The sequence below is a fragment of the Macaca nemestrina genome, chromosome 18, assembly GCF_043159975.1.
Source record: "Macaca nemestrina isolate mMacNem1 chromosome 18, mMacNem.hap1, whole genome shotgun sequence".
In the NCBI taxonomy this organism is placed as follows: Eukaryota; Metazoa; Chordata; class Mammalia; order Primates; family Cercopithecidae; genus Macaca; species Macaca nemestrina.
The window spans coordinates 30,502,836-30,527,601 of NC_092142.1; the positions used below are offsets into that span (position 1 = coordinate 30,502,836).

Here is a 24,766-nt window from a genome sequence, read left to right on the forward strand (position 1 = left end):
GGTTTGTGGGTTCAGGGTAGGGTGGGGGTACTTGAAAGAAAGGCTTTTTATAATGTGCACTAGGAAGCAAACAAAATTGAATAATTGATTGCTTACAGTTATGTAGTCGCCGTATCTGGACTGCCTAGGTGGAAATTTTCTGGTTATGTAATTAGAGGTTAACTGGAGTTGTGTGGTTGGTTAAGCCTGAGTGTTGTTTCCCCCAAGGTAGTAATTTACAAGAAATGCATTTCATTTACATTTTTTTCTTATATTTAGGAACTCGGGGCACTAGAGCCACCTTAGTCTAATTGCCTGCCGTTTAATTTTAACACTCCACAGAGGACTGGTTTTCTTTTGCATTTTCTGAGTGCATGTATGGCAAGCAGGATCTCAAATCCACCACCTTGTTCCCCCAGACTAACTCTGGCTTGCAGTAAAATCTTAAAGTTTTCAATTACTTCCCGGCGTTCTGAAACAGGAGCTTTTCTCCTCTAATTCACAGCATTATTAACTATTTGTCTTTTTTGTACATTTCAAACATAGTATTTTAACCATTTTTTTCCCCACAGAGCATGGGATGTGACTCTTTTTTTTTTTTTCTTGAGACCGAGTTTTGCTCTTGCTGCCCAGGCTAGAGTGCAGTGGCGCGATGTCGACTCACCGCAACCTCCACCTCCCAGTTTCAAGCGATTCTCCTGAGTAGCTGGGATTACAGGCATGTGCCACCACGCCCGGCTAATTTTGTATTTTTAGTAGAGACGGGGTTTCTCCATGTTGGTCAGGCTGGTCTCTAACTCCCAACGTCAGATGATCCGCCCGCCTTGGCCTCCCAGAGTGCTGGGGTGGATGTGATTCTTTAAAATTTGTTTTGTTTGTGAGCATTTCACATGAGAGAAAAGCAGAAAATAACCGGCCCGCGCCGACACTCTACTGCAAAAAATATTTGTGCCCAGGAGCTCGAGAGCAACGTGGGCAAGATGGTGAAACCCCTTCTCTACTAAAAATACAAGGATGAGCTGGGTGTGGTGGCGGGCGCCTGTAGTCCCAGCTACTTGGGGTGCTGAGGCAGGAGAATCGCTTGAATCCGGAAGACGGAGGTTGCAGTGAGCTGGGATCACGCCACTGCACTCCAGCCTGGGCAACAGAGGGAGACTCCGTCTCAAAAAAACAAACAAAAAAATTTTATCTCTCCTCCTCTTACTTTATCTAGGCACAGATAACCTTATCAAAGTGTCTTTGGGTTTAGGTTCCACATTGGAAGCTTTCAGGGCCGTATGTCCTCAGTCTTTCTTTTCCTGGTCCTGAGTTTCACAACTGTCTGGGTATGACCAAGATGCCCACAGTGGCCATGTCTCCTGGAGTGTCTATTGACTATCTGCACCTGGGTTATCTCCCAAAGGACAGGCTGAGGTATGGTGGTGGAACCTCTTAGGGCAGCATCTGGATGTGGTGGGGCTGAGAGGAATCTCCTGGTGCGCTCTTCATCTAAAAAGCTTACCCCTTGGGACATTAAGATTTTCTTCCCCCAACCCTAGTTTCCATTCCTTGGAGACACATTGCTAGTCAGCAAATTGGATGCTAGTATGGAGGGGGAAAAGACAGAAATGAATTCCTGACCTCCAGATTCTCTCAGACTTGTGACAGCAGAAATTCTATCCAAGAGGACAAGGAAAACCCACTCCAATGAGGCAGTGCAAAAACCTGCAAAGCAAAATGCACATGGGGCACATAGTGGAGCACAGTTCAGGGTCTCATGGAGGGTGGTCATTGAGCATGTCAGTGAGCAGGTAGAAGGTGGGAAAATATCTGAAGAGATAGAATGGCCTGATTTGACCCTTAAATCAGATATGTCTGTGCTCCAGTCAGCTCTACCACTCGTTGGGTTTGTCACCTTGAAAAGATGTGTTCACTTACTTCACTTTTTCTGTTAAATGTAAATTGTATTTTATTGGTAGATCTTGAAGGGTAACCAAAAAAAAAAAAAAAAAAAAAAATTGCAAAGGGCGTGAAAGAGGTGGACTTTAGAAATAAAATCTGGTCATATATTCCATTTGTTAAGAATTTTTATTTTCTTTTTCATATGCAGAGTGAGTGTAGTAAGTTTCTCAGGCATGTTCCTTTTGAGGAGTGATTTAAAACAGAATCCCAGGGTTTAGCTTTGGGAATGCTTCGAGGGAAAAAAATAGGGAAAATTGCTTTTCCATTATGACTTTAGAAAATGAATACATTTTCACAAGAAACTGGGGTAGATAAATTGCTGAATAACAAAGATTCATCAAAACATCGGTTCCTGTTTGTTTCAGGGTGGAGAGTCTGTGGCAGTGGGTATCTGTTCTGTATCTTGTTATCTGTATATCCAAGTTTAATGCTATATTTTATGAGAGGGGAATTGTCATCTGCTAGAAGTGTTCATATATAATTCTTTGCTAAAGTATTCATTATGAACATAATTAAATGACTTTTTTTAATCTGAAAGGGATAGATACTTTTGCTTTTCCTGTTGAGTTGTAAAGTGTAAGTGCTTTACAATTTCCTTCCCTTCTCTAAACTGTGATTGAGTGATTTTGCTGGATTTTTCAATCATTGGGTATTTTCTCATTTAAAACTAAGTGACTAAACCTGACTAGGAAGTAGAAAGAAGCCCAGGCCTATGGACTCCCAGTTAAGGCCACTCTTGAGGCTGCAAAATGAGGTCATTGAAGGCCCCAGTAGTTCTTCCTGGAGAGCTTCCCCAGTAGGTGTCCCAACTTGCTCACCCCAGCCATGGAAGGAGCTTTTCTACTGAGAGAAGCCATGGAGCCCTGGAAAGCTGAGGATCACAGGCAGATGCAGTTGGGGTTGGAATAGAAGGGGGCTTGGGAGGCTCTAAGGATGGAATTGTTACTGTCCTGGTGCTCTTTCTAGACTTGGTCAAATAAAACAAATTCAGATGTAGGTAAGAAGTTACCTAATTTTAAAAGAGTGTTATAATGGGGAAAATACCAACCATAAGATCTTAGAGGATCCCAGAGGTTAGGCAGAAAACGGCTTTCCTTCATAGGGAGGAGCAAACAAGATTGGAAAGAAGGTAGGTGGGGGATGGGGAGGGTAGGATTAAGCTTAGCAAAGTTAGATCCTCATGAGAGAGAATGTTTCACCCTGAAGTCAACTTGTTCTTGGGAAGAGCATAAGGAGAAGTTATTGTTGGCTCAGGCTGAGGGTGAGTTAAGAGTCGAGTGCCCTAGGGAAGGAGAGAAACTGAAGCAAAGTTTGGTTAACAAGTATTCTGTTACTCTGTTCTGACCACTGAAGACAAAACTATTTAACTATGTATGAGGCCAAAAATAAAAAAAAATTAAAAAAATAAAGTGTGGGGAAGGGAGGAATTCAGACAGTCTATGGTTTTTGTGATAACTAAAAACGGGGAGCATCATCTAAGTCATACTGGAAAGGATGTTTGTTTGCAGTAAGCTGCTCTTGCAAAACACAAAGGATGGGGAATTTCTTTAGTCATAGCTGTTTACTAGGATTACCTACCTACCCTGTAATCTCCCACCACTTTCCCTTGCCCTATACATCTCTTCCGTTGACTGTTTCTGAGTTGTACCTTTTCTAATAAACAGGTAGACCTCAATACAATGTTTTGGTGAGTTCTGTGTTAGTAGTTTTATCAAATTGTTGAACTTGAGGAGGGGTTTATGGGAACCTCTAATTTATAGCCTGTTGCTAAGAACTATAGTTGGGCTCACTGGGGAAATGTGCCTGGCATCTGCAGTGGAGAGAGTGTTGTGGGACTAAGCCCTGAACTTATGGGGTCTATGCTAATACTGGGTGGTGTCAGAATCAAGTTGTTGGACACCCAGGTGGTGATGGAGAATTGGTTGTTGTTCAGCAAACTCCACACATTTGTTGTTGGAAGAAAGACATCATAGGGGCGTGGGCTGGAGAGAGACTCTGGGGTCTGAGGAAAGGAAGTTGTGTACACATGCTGTCACACTGCACATTGTCCTGTGATTCCAGGTTTCCCAGGGAGAGAGGGGACTGAGAAGTTCAGTGGAATTGTGAAAACAGACTCCCTTCCCGACCCTGCTGCCAGCATAAGATCCCCACGCACTCAGGGACCTACACACTAGGTGTTGATGTGGCAAGGGCCCTCTGTGGATAAGGCTGTACCCTCAATAATTGAACCCACTGTTGCTTCTAGAGTTTTCCAGCCAAAACCTACACAGGTACCCAGAGCACTCCTGGTTTATCCCTTCACCCAGACACTCAATCTGTAGGAGCAACCTGGTCCCTCCACCAACCCAGGGTCTGGACCACCTGATCGTGATCTCATTTCTCTGCGTGGACACAGGAATAGCCCAGAGCATCGCCCTGCCTGAGCCAGTGCCTACCACTAACCAGTCCTTCTACCAGCTTTGCATGGGTCTGCCACCTATGGGTCAGAAGAATGAACCTGCCCTAGTAGAGCAGCCAACCCTGATCAAGATGTGATGTTACCTGTCTCTATTTAACTATTGTGTAAGGGAAAGGACAAGGTACTTTATCCCCTTATTCATAGGTATTTTAAAGTAGATTCATTTCTTGATTTCTTTTTCAGATTTTTTTTGCTGTTAACATGTACAATTACTGATTTTTATGTGTTAATTTTGTGCCCTACAACTTCACTGAATTTATCAGTTCTAATAGGTTTTTTTGGTCAGTTATTTAGGTTTTTCCAAATATAAGATCATATGATTCATACAGAAGGATAATTTCACTTTTCTTCTTTCAATTTGGATGCCCATAAATTCTTTTTCTTATCTGATTGCTCTAGCTAGGACATCCAGAACTATGTTGCATAACAGTGGTGATAGTGGGCATCCTTGTTGGGTTTCATGTCTTAGATGTAAGGTTTCAAGTTTTCCCCATTCAGTATGATACTAGCCATGGGACTGTTCTTTATGGTTTTTATTATCTTCAGGTATCTTTCTTCTATACCCAGTTTTTAAAGAGTTTTTATCATGAGGGGATGAGTTTTATTAAATGCTTTTTCAACTTTAATTGAAATGATCGTATAATTTTTTCTTTTATTCTGTTGAAACGATGCCTCACATTGATTGATTTGCATATGTTGAACCATCCTTGCATCCGTAGGATAAGTCATACTTAGCTGTGATGAATATTTTATTTTGTGTGTTTTTGAATTTGGGTTGTTTGTATTTTGTTGAGGATTTTTTGCATCAGTGGTCATCACAGTTGTTGGCTGGTAGCTTTCTTTTTTTATGTGTCTTTGTCTGATTTTGCTATCAGGGTAATACTGGCTTCATAGAATGAGTTTGGGAGTATTCCCTCATTCTGTCTTTTTTTCAGAAGTTTGAGTAGGATTGGTATTAGTTCTTCTTTAAATTCTTGGTAAAGTTAAATCATTAAGCCAGCTGGTCCTTGGCTTCTCTTTGCTGGAAGACTTCCTTTTTCTTTTTTTCTTTCTTTCTTTCTTTTTTTTTTTTTTTTTTGACAGAGTCTCTGTCACTCAGGCTTGAGTGCAGTGGCAGGATCTTGGCTTACTGCACCTTCACTTCCTGGATTCAAGCAATTCTCGTGCCTCAGCCTCCTGAGTAGCTGGGATTACAGGTGTGTGCCACCACACCTGACTAACTTCTATTAGTAGAGATGATGTTTCACAGTGTTGGTTAGGCTGGTCTCTACGGAGACCAGCTCGGTCAGGGAGACCCTAACCCAGCGGCGCTAGAGGAATTAAAGACACACACACAGAAATATAGAGGTGTCAAGTGGGAAATCAGGGGTCTCACAGCCTTCAGAGCTGAGAGCCCCAAACAGAGTTTTACCCACATATTTATTAACGACAAACCAGTCATTAGCATTGTTTCTATAGATATTAAATTAACTAAAAGTATCCCTTATGGGAAACCAAGAGATGGGGTGAATTAAAGGAGTAGGTTGGGCTAGTTATCTGCAGCAGGAGCATGTCCTTAAGGCACAGATCACTCATGCTATTGTTTGTGGCTTAAGAATGCATTTAAGTGATTTTCTGCCCTGGGTGGGCCAGGTGTTCCTTGCCCTCATTCCGGTAAACCCACAACCTCCCAGCGCATGTGTTAGGGCCGTCATGAACATGTTACAGTGCTGCAGAGATTTTATTTATGGTCAGTCTTGGGGCCAGTTTATGGCCAGATTTTGGGGAGCTTGCTCCCAACTTGTCCCCCTTGTCTGATTTGTAAATCAATAAAAGGAAAGGCAGCTTTGTCACATTGAGCTACTACTTGCAGGAATCAGGATCCGCATCTGCAGACTATACAAAGACAACACAGATTAAAAGTGCAATCGTCATTGAAACCACAGAGCTTCCAAGTGTTTTTGTCCATTTTAATGGGTTACTACCTGCTAATTTGTCTGCAGCTCCTTTAAGCACTCCAGTTCCTGGCATTAAGGTCAGGTGTGCCTGGGATGCTCTAAATATTTGTTCTTTTAATTTTTCTATATCCACAAATCCTTATTTTAAGTTCCTAGAGTGGGCCATATCATTTGAGGTTGAGGTGCCACTATACTGCCATGGTTCCAGATAATAGGAACTTTTGCCGTACTTCTTATCATTTGTACCATCTGACCATTTTGTTCGGATCATCTGAACATAGTGTGGCCATGACACACAGACTGAGAGGTGCAATTCAACCTAAATATCCCCTTAGGGGACCAGTTAATAATGATTCCATAGGAATCCTTGTGCAGCACTTCTGCTTGTTATGCAATCTTCCTCAACAAGTACATTCATTTTTTCTAACTGGGTCCAATCCTGTTTACAAATAGGTTTTTGAGGATGGTATTCCTCAATTATAGAAGCAGATTTATTATGGTAAATACTGAGATCAGAAAGCGTGTATAACTGTGTCATAGAGTGATTGTATCTAGGCATTATTACCAGCCTTATTGAAGAAATACTCATGGCAGTGGTGATAACTGCTATCATAGCTGCCATTAAATTATTCATTGTGACTGGTTGTCCCACGTTCCTCAGGTTTTCTTCCGCCATCTGTGACAGCTTCTTGGTCTGCCCCTAGGTGGGTGGCTGTGTTTGACGGGTGTTGCTAGTGACAGCTGGGGTCCTCCTCAGCGTTAGTCTTGACATGGCTACAACTGGGGGGTCCTTGGGATCCTCCCAGAGTCTCTTCCTCAGCATCTGGCTCATGATAAGGTTTCAGGTGTCTTGATGTTATCCAAATCAGCTGTTGATTTTGGACTGGAGAAACACAAGCATAACCTCTACCCCAAGTTATTTTACCTATGTTCCAACTTTTTGTTATTGGATCTCTCCACCAAACCAGGTTTTCTTCTTCTGTCTTTGCAGCTAGTTTCTGTAGATGCTGTTCAGCTGCTGATAACATCTGGCCTTTGGGCAGGCTCAAAAAATTTAAAGTTAATAATGCTAGGTTCAGTTGCATCTGTGGGGTTCCATATTCTCTGTCTTCTTCTTTCTGCTTTTGCAACTGCTGTTTTAGGGAGAGATTCATTCTTTCCACTATGGCTTGTCCTTGAGAGTTGTATGGGATACCAGTAATGTGTTTAATATTCCACATGAAGAAAAATGTAGCTAGAGTTTGGGTAGTATAGCCTGGGGCATTATCTGTTTTAAGAGAAGCTGGAATGCCCATCACCACAAAACACTGCAAAAGGTGATGTTTAACATGGGCAGAAGACTCTCCTGTTTGGCATGTAGCCCAGACAAAGTGAGAAAAGGTGTCCACACATACATGTACATAAGCTAGTCTCCCAAATAAGGGAAGATGTGTGACATCCATTTGCCAACGAGAGTTAGATTCCAATCCTCGAGGATTAACTCCTCCTGTAAAAGATGAGGAATGTACCGTTTGGCAAGTCAAGCATCACTGGATAATAACTTTAGCTTCTTTCTAGGTAATGCCATGTCTGCATTTGAGATCAGAGGCATTAACATGGGTTAAATTGTGAAAGTGTCTAGCATTAGATACTGCATTGGCAACTAGACGATCAGCCATTTGATTCCCTTCAGTCAAGGTCCTGGAAGAGGTGTATGAGTTCTAATGTGAGTGATGTAAAAAGGGTGAATTCTACTTCTAACTGCTGTTTGCAGTTGGGTAAATAAAGTCATCAGTTGTTCATCTGTATGAAATCATAACAGCATTTTCAATTAACTGTGTGGAGTGAATCACGTATGAAGAATCAGAAATCACATTAACAGGCATATCAAAAGCAGTCAGTACCTCAATTACAGCTACAGGCTCCGCTTTTTGAGCTGAAGTATAGGATGTCTGAAAAACTTTACTTTTCGAGCCAGAATAAGAAGCTTTACCATTACTAGACCCATCTGTAAAAGCATTCTCAGCACCTTCAATTGGTTTAAATTTAGTTATTTTAGGGAGAATCCAATTTGTTAATTTCAAAAACTGAAACAGCTTCCTTTTAGGAAAATGATTATTGAGAATACCCACAAAATCAGCTAAATGGGTTTGCCAACTAAGACTAATTATAAAAGCTTGCTATATTTGTGCCTTTGTGAGAGGAACAATAATTTCTCCAGGATCATATGTATGTAATTTAACAATCCGAGTTCTCCCAATCCCTATCACAGTAGCAATTTGATCTAAATAAGGAGTTAGAGTCTGTGAATTAGTATGTGGAAGAAAAAGCCACTCTACTAAGTACTGTTCTTGGACAATAACACCAGTAGGTGAATGCTGACTTGAAAAGATTAGGAAATCTAGAGTCTTCTCTGGATATGTTCTATTTATTTGAGGTTTATGGACTTGCTTCTCAAGTAGTTGTAACTCTGCGTCAGCCTTCTTTGTTAATTGCTGAGGGCTAGTGAGACTAGGATTTCCTTTAAGGATAGAAAACGGATTACACATGGCATAGGTAGGAATGCCTAGAGCAGGTCGTATCCAATTAATGTCCCCTAGTAATTTTTGAAAGTCATTTAATGTTTTTAATTGGTCCCTACATATGGTTACTTTCTGTGGCACAATGGTAGTGTCATTTACTAATGTCCCCAAGTAGAAGTGGGGAGTAGTAGCCTGAATTTTGTTAGGAGCTATAATTAAACCAACGTGAGAAATTGAATTTTGCAAGTGATCATAACATTGGAGTAATATTTCTCAAGTGAGGGCAGCACAAAGTACATCATCTGTATAATGAATAATATAACACTGTGAAAATTTTTTATGAGTAGGTTCAGTTGCTTGCCCCACATACGTCTGGCAAATAGTCTGGCAAACGTTTAACATGCCCTGTGGCAACACTTTCTAATGATAACGCTTCCTAGGCTGCAGGTTGTTTACTGCAGGCATTGTAAATGCAAACCATTCACAGTCGTTCTCAGCTAAGGGGATAGTAAAGAAACAGTCTTTTAAATCTGTGACTATTAAAGGCCAGTTTTTTGGAATTACAGCAGGAGAAGGCAATCCTGGCTGTAATGCTCCCATAGGTTGTATAACTGAATTGATAGCTCTTAAGTCAGTTAACATTCTCCATTTACCTGATTTTTTCTTAGTTGCAAAAACTGGAGAATTCCAAGGGGAAAATGTTGGAGCTATGTGCCCATTTTCTAGTTGTTCAGTAGCTAATGTCTCTAAAGCCTCCATTTTCTCTTTACTTAGTGGCCATTGTTCTATCCAAATTGGCTTATCTGTTAACCATTTTAAAGGTATAAGTTCTGAAGGCTTAACAGTGGCTGCCATCAAAAAAAAATTATTTCCTAATCTTTGGCGGAAACTTTGTTTTTCCACTTGAGGTGGTTCTTGGAAACCTTGCAAATTTTTTTCTAGTGCTATACCAGGGACATACCCCATTTCATATATCATATGTTGACTTTGAGGGCTATATAATTGTTCTGGAATTATATTGTTGTAATAAATCTCTTACCCATAAATTTATAGGTACAGAAGTTATAATTAGTTGAATAGTCCCAATGCAAAATGTAACTACTGTGATATACTTCAGCCACTTTGCCAACTCCAACTATGTTGAATTGAGTGGGTTGAATTGGCCATGCAGACGGCCTGTGCTTTAGAGAAATGATTGAAATGTCCACTCCTGTATCTACCAAACCTTTAAATTTCTTTCCCTGAATAGTTACTTCACACGTAGGATGTTTATCAGTAATTTGATTTACCCAATAAGCTGCTTTGCCTTGTTTATTTGTGCTTCCAAATCCTCCTGTTCATTTAATTTCCCCTTTTCCTGTTCCCACCTACAGCACAATCAGGAGCTGTGCTATGCACTCTCCTGGCTCTGCTTTCCAGGGAACAGAAATAGATAAAAACAATTTGAATTTTTCCATTATAATCTGAATCAATGACTCCTGTATGTATTTGTACACCTTTTAAACTTACTCTAGACCTTCCTAAAAGTAATCCTATTGTACCTGCTGGCAACGGTCCACAGACGCCTGTTGGGACCTTTTTTGGGGGTTCCCCAGACAGAAGACTCACAGCTTTTGTGCACCAGTGTTTTCCTTTTTTACATTATGGACATATTTCAGTCTCAACGGTCTTCTTTTTTCCCCTTTCTGGTGGCCTGACTCGCTAATTTTTTCTACATTCTTTTTTAGTATGACCATGCTTCCCACAGTTAAAACAAGCTCCAGAAAATGGAGTATTTCCTTTGTCTACTCTCAGTCCTGCCGTTACCTGTGCCAACAAAGTAGCTTTATGCAGATTACCTCCGATACCATCACAGTCCTTGATATAATCAACTAAATGTGCTTTCCCTCTAATAGGTCACAGAGCAGCCTGGCAATTGGGATTAGCATTGTCAAAAGCTAATAACTGCAACATTATATCCTGAGCAGCTGAATCTGCAATCATCTTTATAAGAGACTCCTGTAACTAAGCTATAAAATCAACATATGGTTCTCTTGGTCCCTGTTTCATAGCACTAAAGGAAGGGTATTGTTCTCCACCTGAAGTGATTTTTTTTCCCAAGCTCTAATGCACACTCCTCTAAGCTGTTCTATGGCATCATCCTGCATAACCAGTTTTGCATCTAAACCAGCCCAGCTACCAACCGCCAAAAGTTGGTCTGCAGTTATATTAAATGAAGTTGGGCCTGGGCATTGTGAGCACCGTGTATGGAAGCGTCATCTGCCCACGAGGTTTTAAATTGTAAAAACTGAGCAGGAGTTAGACAAGCTCGAGCAAGAGCGTCCCAGTCAGTGGGTATCATTTGACTGGAAACAGCAACATTCTTTAACAGTCCCATTACAAAGGGAGAACCTGGTCCGTACTGATTTATAGCTTGTTTAAATTCTTTGAGTAATTTAAAATGAAAAGACTCAAATGCAGCTATAATATTTCCCTGTTGATCTGGGGGGTGTATTCTAACAGGGAACTGCCAAGCCTCTAAATCACGCTCTTGTTTAGCTTGCTGAATAATAGAACTAAGAGTAGTCACTTGAGGCGCTGCTCAGACAGTTATTGGGGGAACTACTTTTCGCCAAGTGTCCTCTGGAAAAGCAGGATCTGGAGGGTCTTTTTCTTCAAAATAATAATGAGGGGATATAGAAGGGTAGGGAAGAACCGCTCCTTCCTTTGCCACTTTAGCTTTAGCTGGCAAATAAACCTGCTTTGTAACCTCTTCTGTTACTTCGTTATACTCTTGTTTCTCCTAATCATAAGTGTGAAAAAGTTCCAAGGTAAAACGAACCAGACCCCACACCTGTCCCATTGTTACCCTGACGCTTCCGAGCTCCCCTTTTTACTCACCACGGGGATTGCTTTAAGAGTACTTGGGTGTCCTCCAGCTGGTTTTCTGTTCCAACTGTCACTCCGGCAACCCTTCGACCTGGATTCAAGCCCCCATGAATGGACGTCACTTGCTGAGACCAGCTCAGTTGGGGAGACCCTAACCCAGTGGCACTAGGGTAATTAAGGACGTACACACAGAAATATAGAGGTGTCAAGTGGGAAATCAAGGGTCTCACTGCCTTCAGAGCTGAGAGCCCCAAACAGAGATTTACCCACATATTTATTAACGGCAAACCAGTCATTAGCATTGTTTCTATAGATATTAATTTAACTAAAAGTATCCCACATGGGAAATGAAGGGATGGGCCAAATTAAAGGAGTAGGTTGGGCTAGTTAACTGCAGCAGGAACCTGTTCTTAAGGCACAGATCACTCATGCTATTGTTTGTGGCTTAAGAATGCCTTTAAGCGGTTTTCTGCCCTTAGCGGGCCAGGTGTTCCTTTCCCTCATTCCCGTAAATCCACAACCTTCCAGCATGGGCGTTAGGGCCATTATGAACATGTTACAGTGCTGCAGAGATTTTGTTTATGGCCAGTCTTGGGGCCAGTTTATGGCCAGATTTTGGGGGGCGTGCTCCCAACAGGTCTAGAACTCCTGACCTCAAGTGACCCACCCGCGTTGGCCTTCTAAAGTGCTGAGATTACAGGTGAGAGCCACCAAGTCCAGTCCTTTGCTGGGAGACTTTCTGTGACAGTTTTTATCTTATGACTTGTTATTTTTCTCTTGTGGTTTTGGATTTCTTCATAGTTTCTTCTTAGGTTGTAGGTGTCTCAGAATTTATTCATTTCTTCTAGGGTTTCCAATTTATTGGCATATAGTTGCTCATAGTCGTCCCTAATGATCATTTGAATTTTTGTGGTAATGATTGTAATGTCACCTTTTTCAACTCTCATTTTGTTTATTTGGATCTTGTTCCTCTTTTTCTTATTGAGTCTGGCTACAGGTTTGTCAATTTTGTTTATCTTTTTATAAAACTGACTTTGCATTTCTTTCATTTTTTAAAATTCCTTTCTTCATTACAATGTCATTTATTTTGGCTCCGATCTTTATTTATTCTCTTTCACATTTTTTTTTTTTTTGCTTTTGATTTTCTGGTTCTTTAAGATGCATCGTTAGGTTTTTTTTATTTGAAGGTTTTCTTCTTTTTTTCTGATGCAGGCTCTTATATCTATATTATTTTCTCTTAGCAGTGCTTTTGCTCTATCCCATAAGTTTGAGTATGTTGTTTCTATCATTTGCTTCATGAAGTTTTTCAAATTTCCTTTTAATGTTTTCATTGCCCCACTGGTTGTTACAGAGCATCTTGTTTAATTTCTATGTGTTTGTACAGTTTTCAAAATTCCTCTTGGTATTGATTTCATATTTTGTTTCCTTGTGGTCAGAGAAGATATTTGATATCATTTTAATTTCTTTGATTGTTCTAAGACTTACTTTTTTTTGCCTAACATGTGGTCTTTCCTTTGGAATGATCCTTGTGCTGAGAAAACGTATGTGTATTCTGTAGCCATTGAGTGAAATCATTTGTAAATATGTATTAGTTTCATTTATTCTATAATGTAGGTGAGGTCTGATGTTTGTTTATTTTCTGTCTAGATGAACTTTCTAATGCTAAAAGTAGGGTGTTTAATTCTCCACTTATTATTGTATTGGTGTCTGTCTCTCTTTATCTCTGATAATTCCCTAGTTCATATCAGCTTTGCATTTTCTCCTTGTTGCAGTTTGAAATATGGTTTGAGGGAATGAAAATCTACTGATACACCATAAGGTTACTGCACTATTCCATCAGTCCTGGGCTGCTACCTATTCACAATGTAGATAAGACAGACAAAATACACATATTTTTAATATCTGATACTATACAACGTCTTTTCTTGATACCTGAACACAAACTAATAACTACAGAATGGGATGCAGTTTTACCAATGTTAAATGTGTGAGAATAACCTGCTATCCAACATTGTATCCATTTCCACAGTGGACAGTGGACTTTCAACTCTAGACACGCTGAGTGAAAGGAGAATATGGGCTGTGAAGGAACTTAGCCTAAGAGCTGGGTGGAGTCTTGGATGTTGAAATGCTGCCTGCATCTGACTGGCCAGCACTTCCCCCAACTTTCCCAGTGCCTATCACAGAACTAGGGCCCCATGACTACACTGATCAGTGGGGTGAGTGGTAATAACAGATAGTTCTTTGTTACCACCCCGCACACCTTGCTCATTCTGCCTAGTACAGTCTCCCAAAGATATCATTTTCAACATTTTGTCTGACAATCTAACATTTTAAAGCTGTGTCCACATTTGCTTTAGATACCACTCACCCTTCTCATTGCCATTTATCTAGGCCCTGGCAAGTATGACAATCTCTATCTTCCAAAAGCAGCTGGTCTGCACTACTGCTCAGTAATTCCTCTAAATCATAAGACATAATCCTACTTCCCTGATCCCCAGAAATTGACAATATTTTCCAAATCTGCATCTCATCTCTCATATTTGTCCTTGAAATGATACCACTTGTAGCTACTCTAAGACCTTAGAGTGATTAAAAGGAACTCATTTCCAGTTTTCTCCCTACATTTCAAAAGTGTTCCCCATGTTTTTTAGTCAGTTGTATCTACTTCTCTGAGAAGAATGCCGTTATCATGTTGTATTTGTCTCCACACCAGCCATCATTCTGTCTTTCTTAATCTCCTGGACCATGGAACTTTTGCCCTCATCTCAAGTGGTCAGAATGTTGTATTTAACACTTGTAAATAGACTCCAATCCCCAGTTAAAACTGCTTCTCACATCAGACCCAAGACAGTCCTGTGTGAGGTGCCATGGGGTGAGGAGAGCAGTGAGAAAACTGCAGCCATAACCGACAAAGAAGGACAAGGGTTTTAATGCATGTGCAGCTGGGGATAAAACTGAGGAGACAGAGAGGAAGTGGAAATAATTACAAAATGAAGCAAGCAGAATTATGCTTCCTAAATTCAGAGTCAGTTGTGCAACTTGGGAACAGGTGTCCTCTCTCCACCTGTAGAATCAATGCCACTCTTCACCTGAATGTTTCAGTCTCTTACCTTAAGCTAGAAACGCATTCCAGTTGTGAAACACCTATTAGCCATCCAGCACAATCTTGTATGTTTATGTAAATACCGCAACAACCCCTTGACTTATGAGGCCTCACCAGTTTTTACCTGATTAAAAAACTGTTACAGTATAGTCAAAAACATTATGATTAGAATTACAAAAAGAAAAGAACAATAACTACAAAAAATTGGCTGAAGTAGAGTTGTCCAATTGAAAAAAAAAATAAAATGTACAAAGTGAAATGTAACTTACACACTCTCTGTGGAATTACTCATATCTTTGAATTAATTTTTGAACACCATTAAGTTTCATGAGCAATATTCTTAAAAGCCGTGAGCAGGTTATGTAAAGAAGACTTTATGAGTGTTGGAATAAGTAAATTATGCAATAGTTTTTGCATGAGTAATACGTAAGAAAAGATAGGATTTGCAGAAAGAAAGAAAGGTTTTCTGGATCAGAAACAATCATATTTTAGGGAAATTAATTCAATATCAATTTTCTTTTATAGTCTGTGTGGTTTCTAGCTTGCAGGTATTTCCAGCTTACTAGTAAAACATCAGCAATTTGGAAATAATGTTTTATTTCAATATTTATTTTCTATTCATTCTCACGACAAGTATTTCTTTCTCCCTCTCTGTTTGTGTCTCACACATACAGACACACATATTAGTTTCTCCACAACTGTCATACTCCTAAACTTCCCCTTTGGGTTGACATATTTGTATTATTTGGTAATGTAAATCAGAAATAAAACTCTCTATGTGTTTTGTAGGCCCTGAGGAATGGTGTGTGGAAAATAAATTATAGAGTAATATATTGTAAATGGTAATTCAAGAATTCAAGTTTAAGAAAGGCATAATTTATTATTATACTTCCATGAAATCTTTGTTATAGCCACCATAATGTCTCAACAGTGACAAAAAATAGAATAAAAATATAAGTTATGGAATCAGTGTTCTCCAAATTATTTAAAGTTTAATACCACTGGAAATAAGAATTGCTTGAAATGGCATTTTATCATATATTACCTGGAATCTTGAATAAGGCTGAATAAGTTAACATTTTTGGTTGGATAATAGCACATCATCAAATATACAACTGTTAGCACATTTTAAAAATTGTTTTATTTACTAAAACAAATTCACACATTGAATAAAACATTTCAAAATCCACCATATTCTCAAGGGGCAAAATACATATTACAAACACTCATAAAGTATTGTTCTTCTGATACCATAATCTATGTGAAAAATTTGCTTCCTTTATTTATTTATTTATTTATTTATTGTTTTTAATCATTAGTTTCCTTTTGTTTTCTTTTTTTTTTTTTAATTATACTTTATGTTCTAGGGTACACGTGCACAACATGCAGGTTTGTTACATATGTATACATGTGCCATGTTGGTGTGCTGCTCCCATTAACTTGTCGTTTACATTAGGTATATCTCCTAATGCTATCCCTCCCCCCTCGCCCCACTCCACAACAGGCCCTGGTGTGTGATGTTCCCCTTCCTTTGTCCAAGTGATCTCATTGTTCAATTCCCACCTATGAGTGAGAGCATGCGGTGTTTGGTTCTCTGTCCTTGCGATAGTTTGCTGAGAATAAGGGTTTCCAGCTGCGTCCATGTCCCTACAAAGGACACAAACTCATCCTTTTTTATGGCTGCATAGTATTTCATGGTGTATATGTGCCACCTTTTCTTAATCCAGTCTGTCATTGATGGACATTTGGGTTGGTTCCAAGTCTTTGCTATTGTGAATAGTGCCACAATAAACATACTTGTGCATGTGTCTTTATAGCAGCATGATTTATAATCCTTTGGGTATATACCCAGTAATGGGATGGCTGGGTCAAATGGTATTTCAAGTTCTAGATCCTTGAGGAATCGCCACACTGTCTTCCACAGTGGTTGAACTAGTTTACAGTCCCACCAACAGTGTAAAAGTGTTCCTGTTTCTCCACATCCTCTCCAGCATCTGTTGTTTCCTGACTTTTTAATGATTGCCATTCTAACTGGTGTGAGATGGTATCTCATTGTGGTTTTGATTTGCATTTCTCTGATGGCTAGTGATGATGAGCATTTTTTCATGTGTCTGTTGGCTGCATAAATGTCTTCTTTTGAGAAGCGTCTGTTCATATCCTTTGCCCACTTTTTGATGGGGTTGTTTTTTTTCTTGTAAATTTGTTTGAGTTCTTTGTAGGTTCTGGATATTAGCCCTTTGTCAGATGAGTAGATTGCAAAAATTTTCTCCCATTCTGTAGGTTGCCTATTGACTCTGATGGTAGTTTCTTTTGCTGTGCAGAAGCTCTTTAGTTTAATGAGATCCCTTTTGTCAATTTTGGCTTTTGTTGCCATTGCTTGTGGTGTTTTAGACAGGAATCCTTGCCCATGTCTGTGTCCTGAATGGTATTGCCTAGGTTTTCTTCTCGGGTTTTTATGGTTTTAGGTCTAACATTTAAGTCTCTAATCCATGTTGAATTAATTTTTGTATAAGGAGTAAGGAAAGGATCCAGTTTCAGCTTTCTACTTATGGCTAGCCAATTTTCCCAGCACCATTTATTAAATAGGGAATCCTTTCCCCATTTCTTGTTTTTGTCAGTTTTGTCAAAGATCAGATGGCTGTAGATGTGTGGTATTATTTCTGAGGGCTCTGTTCTGCTCCACTGGGCTTCCTTTATTTTTTAAACAGACTAATTATTTAGAAAGTTGAATTCACAATTTATATCCTATCACAGAGGACAACTTATGTCCTATCTACTTTCTCTCATATCTCTGCTGATTTCTGTATTGCTTCCACACCATTTAATTTCAAGACTTTTTGATAGTGCTAATAAGGAGATGCATCAGCATATCAATAGACTAGCAGACTTGATTATTTATTTCTAAAAATTAGAGTGTTCAAATCTCACACTTTAATGGAAAAGAATAGTACCCTGAACACATAACTCGTCATGCATGACTTATAGCGCTGACATAAGTCAAACAAAACGAGCATCTCCATTTAGATTTTCATCGTACATCTTATATTTCAATGCCTTTAATCTTCCAGGAGAGAGTTGACGTAAATGCTCCTCAGCTAATATAGAAAAACCTCTCTCTAGTTTGTAGGTTGCAGCAATCAACCATGTTCTTTTACACAAATATTAGTAATGAAGGAATAGCATTGAGTAATGTGAGTTTCATTACATCAATATTTACTTAACCTTAAGTATTGTCATTACAAAAAATGTATACATTGAATATACCTGTTGAGCCACCAATCTCTTTTTTTCATTGAAAGATACAATTATCTAATACTTTGGACTTGTGATTATTCACTGTAATAAACACTCCAGTGTAATGTCTAAATGTTAGTACCTGAGTCCTTTCTAGCGTGATTCCTCTTATTTTTATTTAAACTTGATTTTTGATTGATTGAATACTTTCCCAAATGTATTGCACCTGTAGTTTCTTTCCAGTATAAGCTCTCTGGTGTCTTGTAAAGTGTATATTTTGGACAAAAGTCTTTCAATGTTTATTATATTTGGAGGGGCTTTTATTTTTGTTGGGTAGGATTTAAGCAACAGTTAAAGCCTTTGCTCATTGGTTTACATTTGTAAGAATTATTTCTGGTATAAATACTGTGGCGTTTTCCATGATTTAAATTTTGGACAAAAGTCTTCCCAAAATTATTACATGTATAGGGTTATACACATATGCCACATATGCAAGGATATTTATGTGCTCTATTATGCAGATTCTCTAATGTTGAGTAAGGTGTGAGCACTAGTTAAGGGGTTTGCCACTGTCTTTTTTCAGAATATAATGCTGAAAGAAAAATAGTACGTTGTTCTACTTACTAAGTTTAGTTAAATATACTTTCCAAATCTAATGTAGAATTATACCAAGTGAGAACACCAGAATGATGGCAGAACAGAAAACAGGTAATCATTTCTTCATAGATATGTTACCATAACCATAGTGATCAACTTTTCTGTGGAAATTCCAGAAATTAAGAGTTTGTGGCAACCCAGTGGTATATGTTGGATGACAGGTATGCAGTTTTTTGCATAAATGTAAAGATAATGATATGATATCTAAAGGGACCAGAAGAGCAGTTGCTAAAAGAGAAACAGTTACTAAAAGAGAAACAGTGTTGGAGGCATAATACTTCCTGATTTAAAAACATAATATAAAGCTATATAACAAAAATAATTTGGTACTGGAATAAAGGAAGACAAATACACCAATGAAACATAATAGAGCACATAAATAAATCCTTGCATATGTGGCCAAATAAAGAGTTATTTAAACATCCATATCCATTTTAGTATTATTCACAAAAGCCAGTAAGGGGAAGAGATTTTACTTTTCCTCAATATATAAATAATTGAATATTATTTAACTTCTAAAATGAAGGATATTTTATTATAAATATAATAATTATAAAAAATTTGAGGGCATTGTGCTAAGTGAAATAAGCCAGGCAAAAAAAGGTACTTTATAATTCTACTTATATGAGATGTCTGAAATCAAATTCCTAGAAACAGAGTACTAATCTACTGGCAGTAACACAAATGGATGATGGAACAGTATACAATACCCCCAAATAAACCCTTGTATGTATGATTAAATAGTCTTAAACATGTTTGCTATACCTACGCAATAAAGAAAGGATAGTTTCTTCAATAAATGGTGTTGAGAAACTGGATATCTACATGGAAAAATTTAGTTTTGACCCTTCCCCTGCACCATATGCAAAAACTGTCTTGAATGCATTAATTCTTGCACATAAGAACTATAACTCTCAAATTGCTACCAAAAGTATAGGGAGAAAGATTATGACAATGGTCTGTATACTATCTTCTTGGATATGACATCAAACCCATATGCAACAAAGAAAACAAATAAATGGGACTACTCTAAACTTCTATATGTCAAATAAAAATTCAGTGGAATGAAAATTCCACATAAGAAGTGAGACAATATATTTGAGAATCGTATATTTGACAGGAGTTATTATGATATCTAGAATATAAACTCGAAAAACTAAACAAGAATTAAATAACATGATTTTTAAAACAGACCAAAGATTGAACAGACATTTCTCCAAAGATACACAAATAGCCAACAATCATAAGAAAAATTACTTAGAAAAATGCAAAGGAAAATCACAGATATTACCTTGGCCATTATGATAGCCACTTTCAAGCAAACAAAAAATAGTAAGTATTATGAAAAGTATGGAGGAATTGAAACCCTTGTACACCATTGGTGAGTATAAAATGATGCATCCATTATGAAAATAGTGTGGAGATTTCCCTGCAAAATTAAAAATGAAGTTATTGTGTAATTCAGCAATTCCACTTCTAGAGCTCTGTTCTAAATATGTAAAGCACGACCTGGAAGATATATTTGCACACTGATGTTTCTTGCAACAAAATTAACAAAAACTAAAATGTGAAAACAACTCACATGTCTCTCTATGGATGAATGAATTTTTTTAAATGACCCTTATACCTACAATAAAATATTCTTCAGCCTCAAGAAAATCATGTCATGTGCTAAGTAAAAATAAACCTTGAAGATATGTTAAGTAAAATAAGACACTAATGAAGTGACAGTGCATGATTTCACTTACATAAGGTATTTTAAGTATTAACCTTATAGACAGAGGAAGTAAAATGGTACTTGCTAATTATTGGGTTTGTGAAACCCTGGTGGAACCCATGACCAAGGAGGGCCATTTTGAGAGAGCAGTCCTTCACATAGGTAGCAAACTCAAGAACCCGTAGACATGACTATAGACCAGGGAATAGTGCATCAAACTTTGTCTTTCTGAGGATCCTGAAGCAACCCTGTAACCTGTTACAAACGCTTCTCAGCCATGGTGCAGAAGTGTTCCTGCCCACTGAGAGACCTACAGAAAGACATACGCAGCCATAACTCTGGAGACAGGCCTGCAGACTTTGGCCTCAACCTTGTTTCCTTGCAGCAACCCTGTGACTTAGTTCCAACCCTCACAGCCACTGTCCATGGCCAGTTTTGCATACCCAGGAACCCACATGGTGACTTGTAGGGAATCCTCCTAGGTACCCAGTGGGTGCCAAACTTATTCACATACCTGGTATTAGTCCTACCATATTTAAGCCCAACGGTAGAACCCTTTCATAGTTTCTGTATTATAGATCAAAGTCCTCAAGACAATCAGACAATCCATGACTTCCTTAGTCTCCGGTACAAGACGACCAAAGACACACCCAGCAGAAGCCATGTGATCCATCTATAATTCCTCTTTTCTACAGTTCCAGAGGGGATCCCATCAGCCTGGGGGCTGAAGAAGAGAATACCTTTATTTGCTAAAACCACTTTATAAAAACTGGAAGAGGCAAATATGCATACACCAATGCAAGACTACATCATGCCCACCCACAGTGCTTCTGTCTTAACATGTTTGTGGAAGTTTGCATCAGAAGAATTATACAAAAAAAAAGAGAACCATCCAAATTGGAAAGAACAAAAGTAAAAATCTCACAGTTAGTAGATGACATAATATTTTATATAAAAATACCCAGAACAAAAAACATGTTTTAACTAACAAATGCATTCAGTAAAGTAGCAAGACACAAAACTAAAATTTTAAAAATATTAGTTGTATTTCCATACACTAAGAGCAAACTATTCAGAATAAAAAGCCAATTCCATTTTCAATAGTCTAAAAATAAACAAATGCAAACAAATGGGACTGCAGCAAACTAAATAGCTTCATAGCAAAGGAAACAAAACAAGAAAACCTACAGGATGGGAAAAAAATACTTGCAGATCATATATCTGATAAGAGGTTACTGTTCAGAACATAAACTCATGCAATTTAAAACAGAAACGATGATAATGATAATGATAACAGTGATAACCAGGTGGAAAAATAGACAAAAAACTGAATAGATTTGTATTTTTCAAAGAAGACTTACAAATGACCAGCAGGTATATGAAAAGCTTTTCAACATCACCAGTCATCAGGCAAATGTAGGATGAGATACCATGCCACGCCTGTTAGGATGGTAGATATTGAAGAGAGGTAAGTCTTATCAAGAGTGTGGAGAAAGGTAAACTGTAAAATCATGGTTGAGTTGTAAGTTGGTAGAGTCATCATATCTGATCAGTAAACAAGGATAAGAGCCTTCATTTTCCAAAGCAAGTTTTAAACAAAGAGATACTAAGAAGAAAGGGGAGCTTCTTAGTGTCATGAAACGTGATAGTTTATGCACATCAGTCAGTATGACTCCTAGCTGTTTGTGAGAGAGCCGGCAGTGACCCTGGGCTGATGCCCCCATGATGATCCAGGTAGAGAGACTTCAGATATTTCTGTTGGGCCAGAATGGAAAATGAAACTGCCCTGGGGGAGCTGTAGATCCTGGATCTAGGTGTGAGATCATCTGTCCCTGGTTAGCTAACTCTTAGGTAAAAGAAAGGACAAGAATACTCTACTCTGATGGTCATGGATCTGGATATTTTGTGGCTCTGACCTCCTACTGCTGAGCTGCTTATTAACAATGACAAATTCTGCCACCAGGTTTTGTTTACACCAAGAGCCCTTCAGACAACTGCATCAGGAAACTAGATAAGATCTAGAAAACTTGAAAGCCTCACTATCAATGGGGAGAGGACTTTAAGTTCACCTTTCATAATGCCAAAAAAAAAAAAAAAAAAAAAAAAAAAAAGGGCTCCCATGGGTTTTCTGTACATTCTCAATCCAAATTCTGGTCCCGTCTTGTGAATCTTTGTTGGAGGCCAAACCGGCTCTGTGTCATTCGGTGTTACACCAAGGAGAGAAAAATTAGAGCAGAAATTTTCTCATGGAGGCTGCTCTAACACATGCTGAAGATTCCCAGAACCTCAATTCAGAATTTGAGGCTGCAGATTTAGGTCTTGGATGGGGGGAAAAAAAAATAGCAGATGCCTCTGCACTTTGGTGGTCACTGAGAAAGAGGAAGAGAAAGAAGCTTCAAATCTCACGCCTAATCAATACACATGTGGAATTCTGATTGGGTTTCTGGGCCCATGGTGTCTGAATTAATTTTAGGTGTGAAAATGCCAGGGGTATTGAAAAAGGTGAAATGGCTGATTAATACTCTGTGATTTTTTTTGTAGAAATCTTGTCTGACTGCTCCAGAACGGACTATAGATAGAAATAGGAAGAGAGATCATTCTGTTTGCAGATGTTGGAGTGTGCACTTCACTGCATAATTGTGGGTTGTGACTGGAAGACCAAGAGGGAAAGTCCTTTAGAATGAAGCTTGCTGTTCACTTTGTATGTTTATATCATATTTGGTAACTGTGGACAGTGCTTGGATAATATAATTTTTAAAAATTATCTTTAACTTCCCCTAAATCTGGTAGTGGTAGAAAAGAAAGCAAACTGGTTTATTATGCAAATAAACCAGAAGGTGATATGCATCAGAGGCGATCTGCTAAGACAGGGATCCCCAGTGACCAGTTGGTGGCCCATTAGGAACTGGGCCACACAGCAAGAGATGAGCAGCAGGCTGGTGAGGGAAGCTTCATCTGTATTTACAGCCACTCCCAATCACTCACATTACCGCCTGAGCTCCACCTCCTGTCAGATCAGCTGCTGCATTAAATTCCCCTAAGAGAGCAAACCCTATTGTGAGCACACATGCGAGGGATCTAGATTGCATGCTCCTTACCGGAATCTAATGCCTGAAACTGTCACTATCTCCTGTCACCCCCAGATGGGACTATCTAGTTGCAGAACAAGCTCAGGGCTCTCACTGATTCTACATTATGGTAAGTTGTATAATTATTTCATTATATGTTACAGTGTAATAATAGAAATAAAGTACACAATAAATGTAATTCACTTGAATCATCCTGAAACCATCACCCTCCACCCCTGTGGTCTGTGGAAAAATTGTCATCCATGAAATCAATCCCTGGTGCCAAAAAGTTTGGGAACCACTGTGCTAAGAGATGGCAAACATACAAAAAATGTTACTATAATTAGTCCTCAAGTTAAAGTCTTGAAAGCACCATTTTCATACATAGTTCATCAGCAAACAAGAACGATTTTACTTCTTCCATTTCAATTTTGATGCCCTTAATTTTTTTCTCTTGTCCTCCTATTGCTTTAGCTAGAATTTCTAGTGCTATGTTGAATGACAGTGGTGAAAATCGGCATCCTTGTTGTGTTCCAAATCTTAGAGGAAAGGTTTTCAGTTTTTCCCCAGCTAGTATGATACTAGCCTTTTGGCTGTCATACATGGCTTTTATTATGTTGAGGAATGTTTTGAAGGTTGTTGTCATGAGGGGATGTTGAATTTTGTCAAGTGCTTTTTCAGCTTTAATTAAAATGCTAATATAGGTTTTTCATTTCTACTGTGTTGATATGATGTATTACATGGATTGATTTGAGTATGTTAAAAAATCCTTGCATCTCAGGAATAAATACCACTTGGTAATGATGAATGCTCTTTCCAGTATATTGTTGAATTCAGTTTGCTAATGTTTTGTTGAGGATTTTTGCTTAGTAGTCACTAACAGTCCTTTGAATTACTTTAGTATCAGTTGTAATGTCTCTTTTTCCATCTCTGGTTCTATTTATTTGGATCTTTTTTTCTTAGTCTAGCTAAAGGTTTGCCCTTTTGTGTAAGTTTGCAAAAAACAACAACAACAACAACAACAACAACAACAAACAACTTACTGTTCTATTAATCTTTTGTCTTTTGTCATTTCAAATTTATTTCTACTCCAATCTTTATTATTATTTTCTTTTAATTTTGGATTTAGTTTGCTTTGCCTCTCTAGTTTTTTAAGATGTATCATTAGGTTTTTTATTTAAAGTTTTTCTTTTTTTAATGTGGGCACTTACAGCTATAAACGTTTCTTATGGCACCGCTTTTGTTGTATCCCATAAGTTTTGTTACATTGTGTTTTCATTATCATTCATTTGAAAAAAAT

The 24,766-nt window shown here is 38.5% G+C and overlaps 1 protein-coding gene across 24 annotated transcripts in view; it reads left to right on the forward strand.

The window, feature by feature from the left end:
- Positions 1-24,766, forward strand: part of LOC139359868 (uncharacterized) — a 71,686-nt gene that overhangs the window by 24,389 nt on the left and 22,531 nt on the right. For 5 of the 24 annotated variants that reach the window (XR_011616405.1, XR_011616408.1, XR_011616394.1 and 2 more), the window contains one exon: positions 23,542-23,596. The exons of 14 other annotated variants lie outside the window; for them this stretch is intronic. Coding sequence is in view for 4 of the 10 variants with exons in the window: in XM_071084476.1 (XP_070940577.1) it covers positions 23,542-23,596 (55 nt within the window). In the remaining 6 variants the exon portion in view is untranslated. Of the gene's footprint in view, positions 1-1,228; positions 5,447-13,456; positions 16,568-22,939; positions 23,100-23,541; positions 23,597-24,766 lie in introns of those variants that run through there. 5 more of the 24 variants (XR_011616393.1, XR_011616407.1, XM_071084484.1 and 2 more) reach the window with 5 other exon arrangements.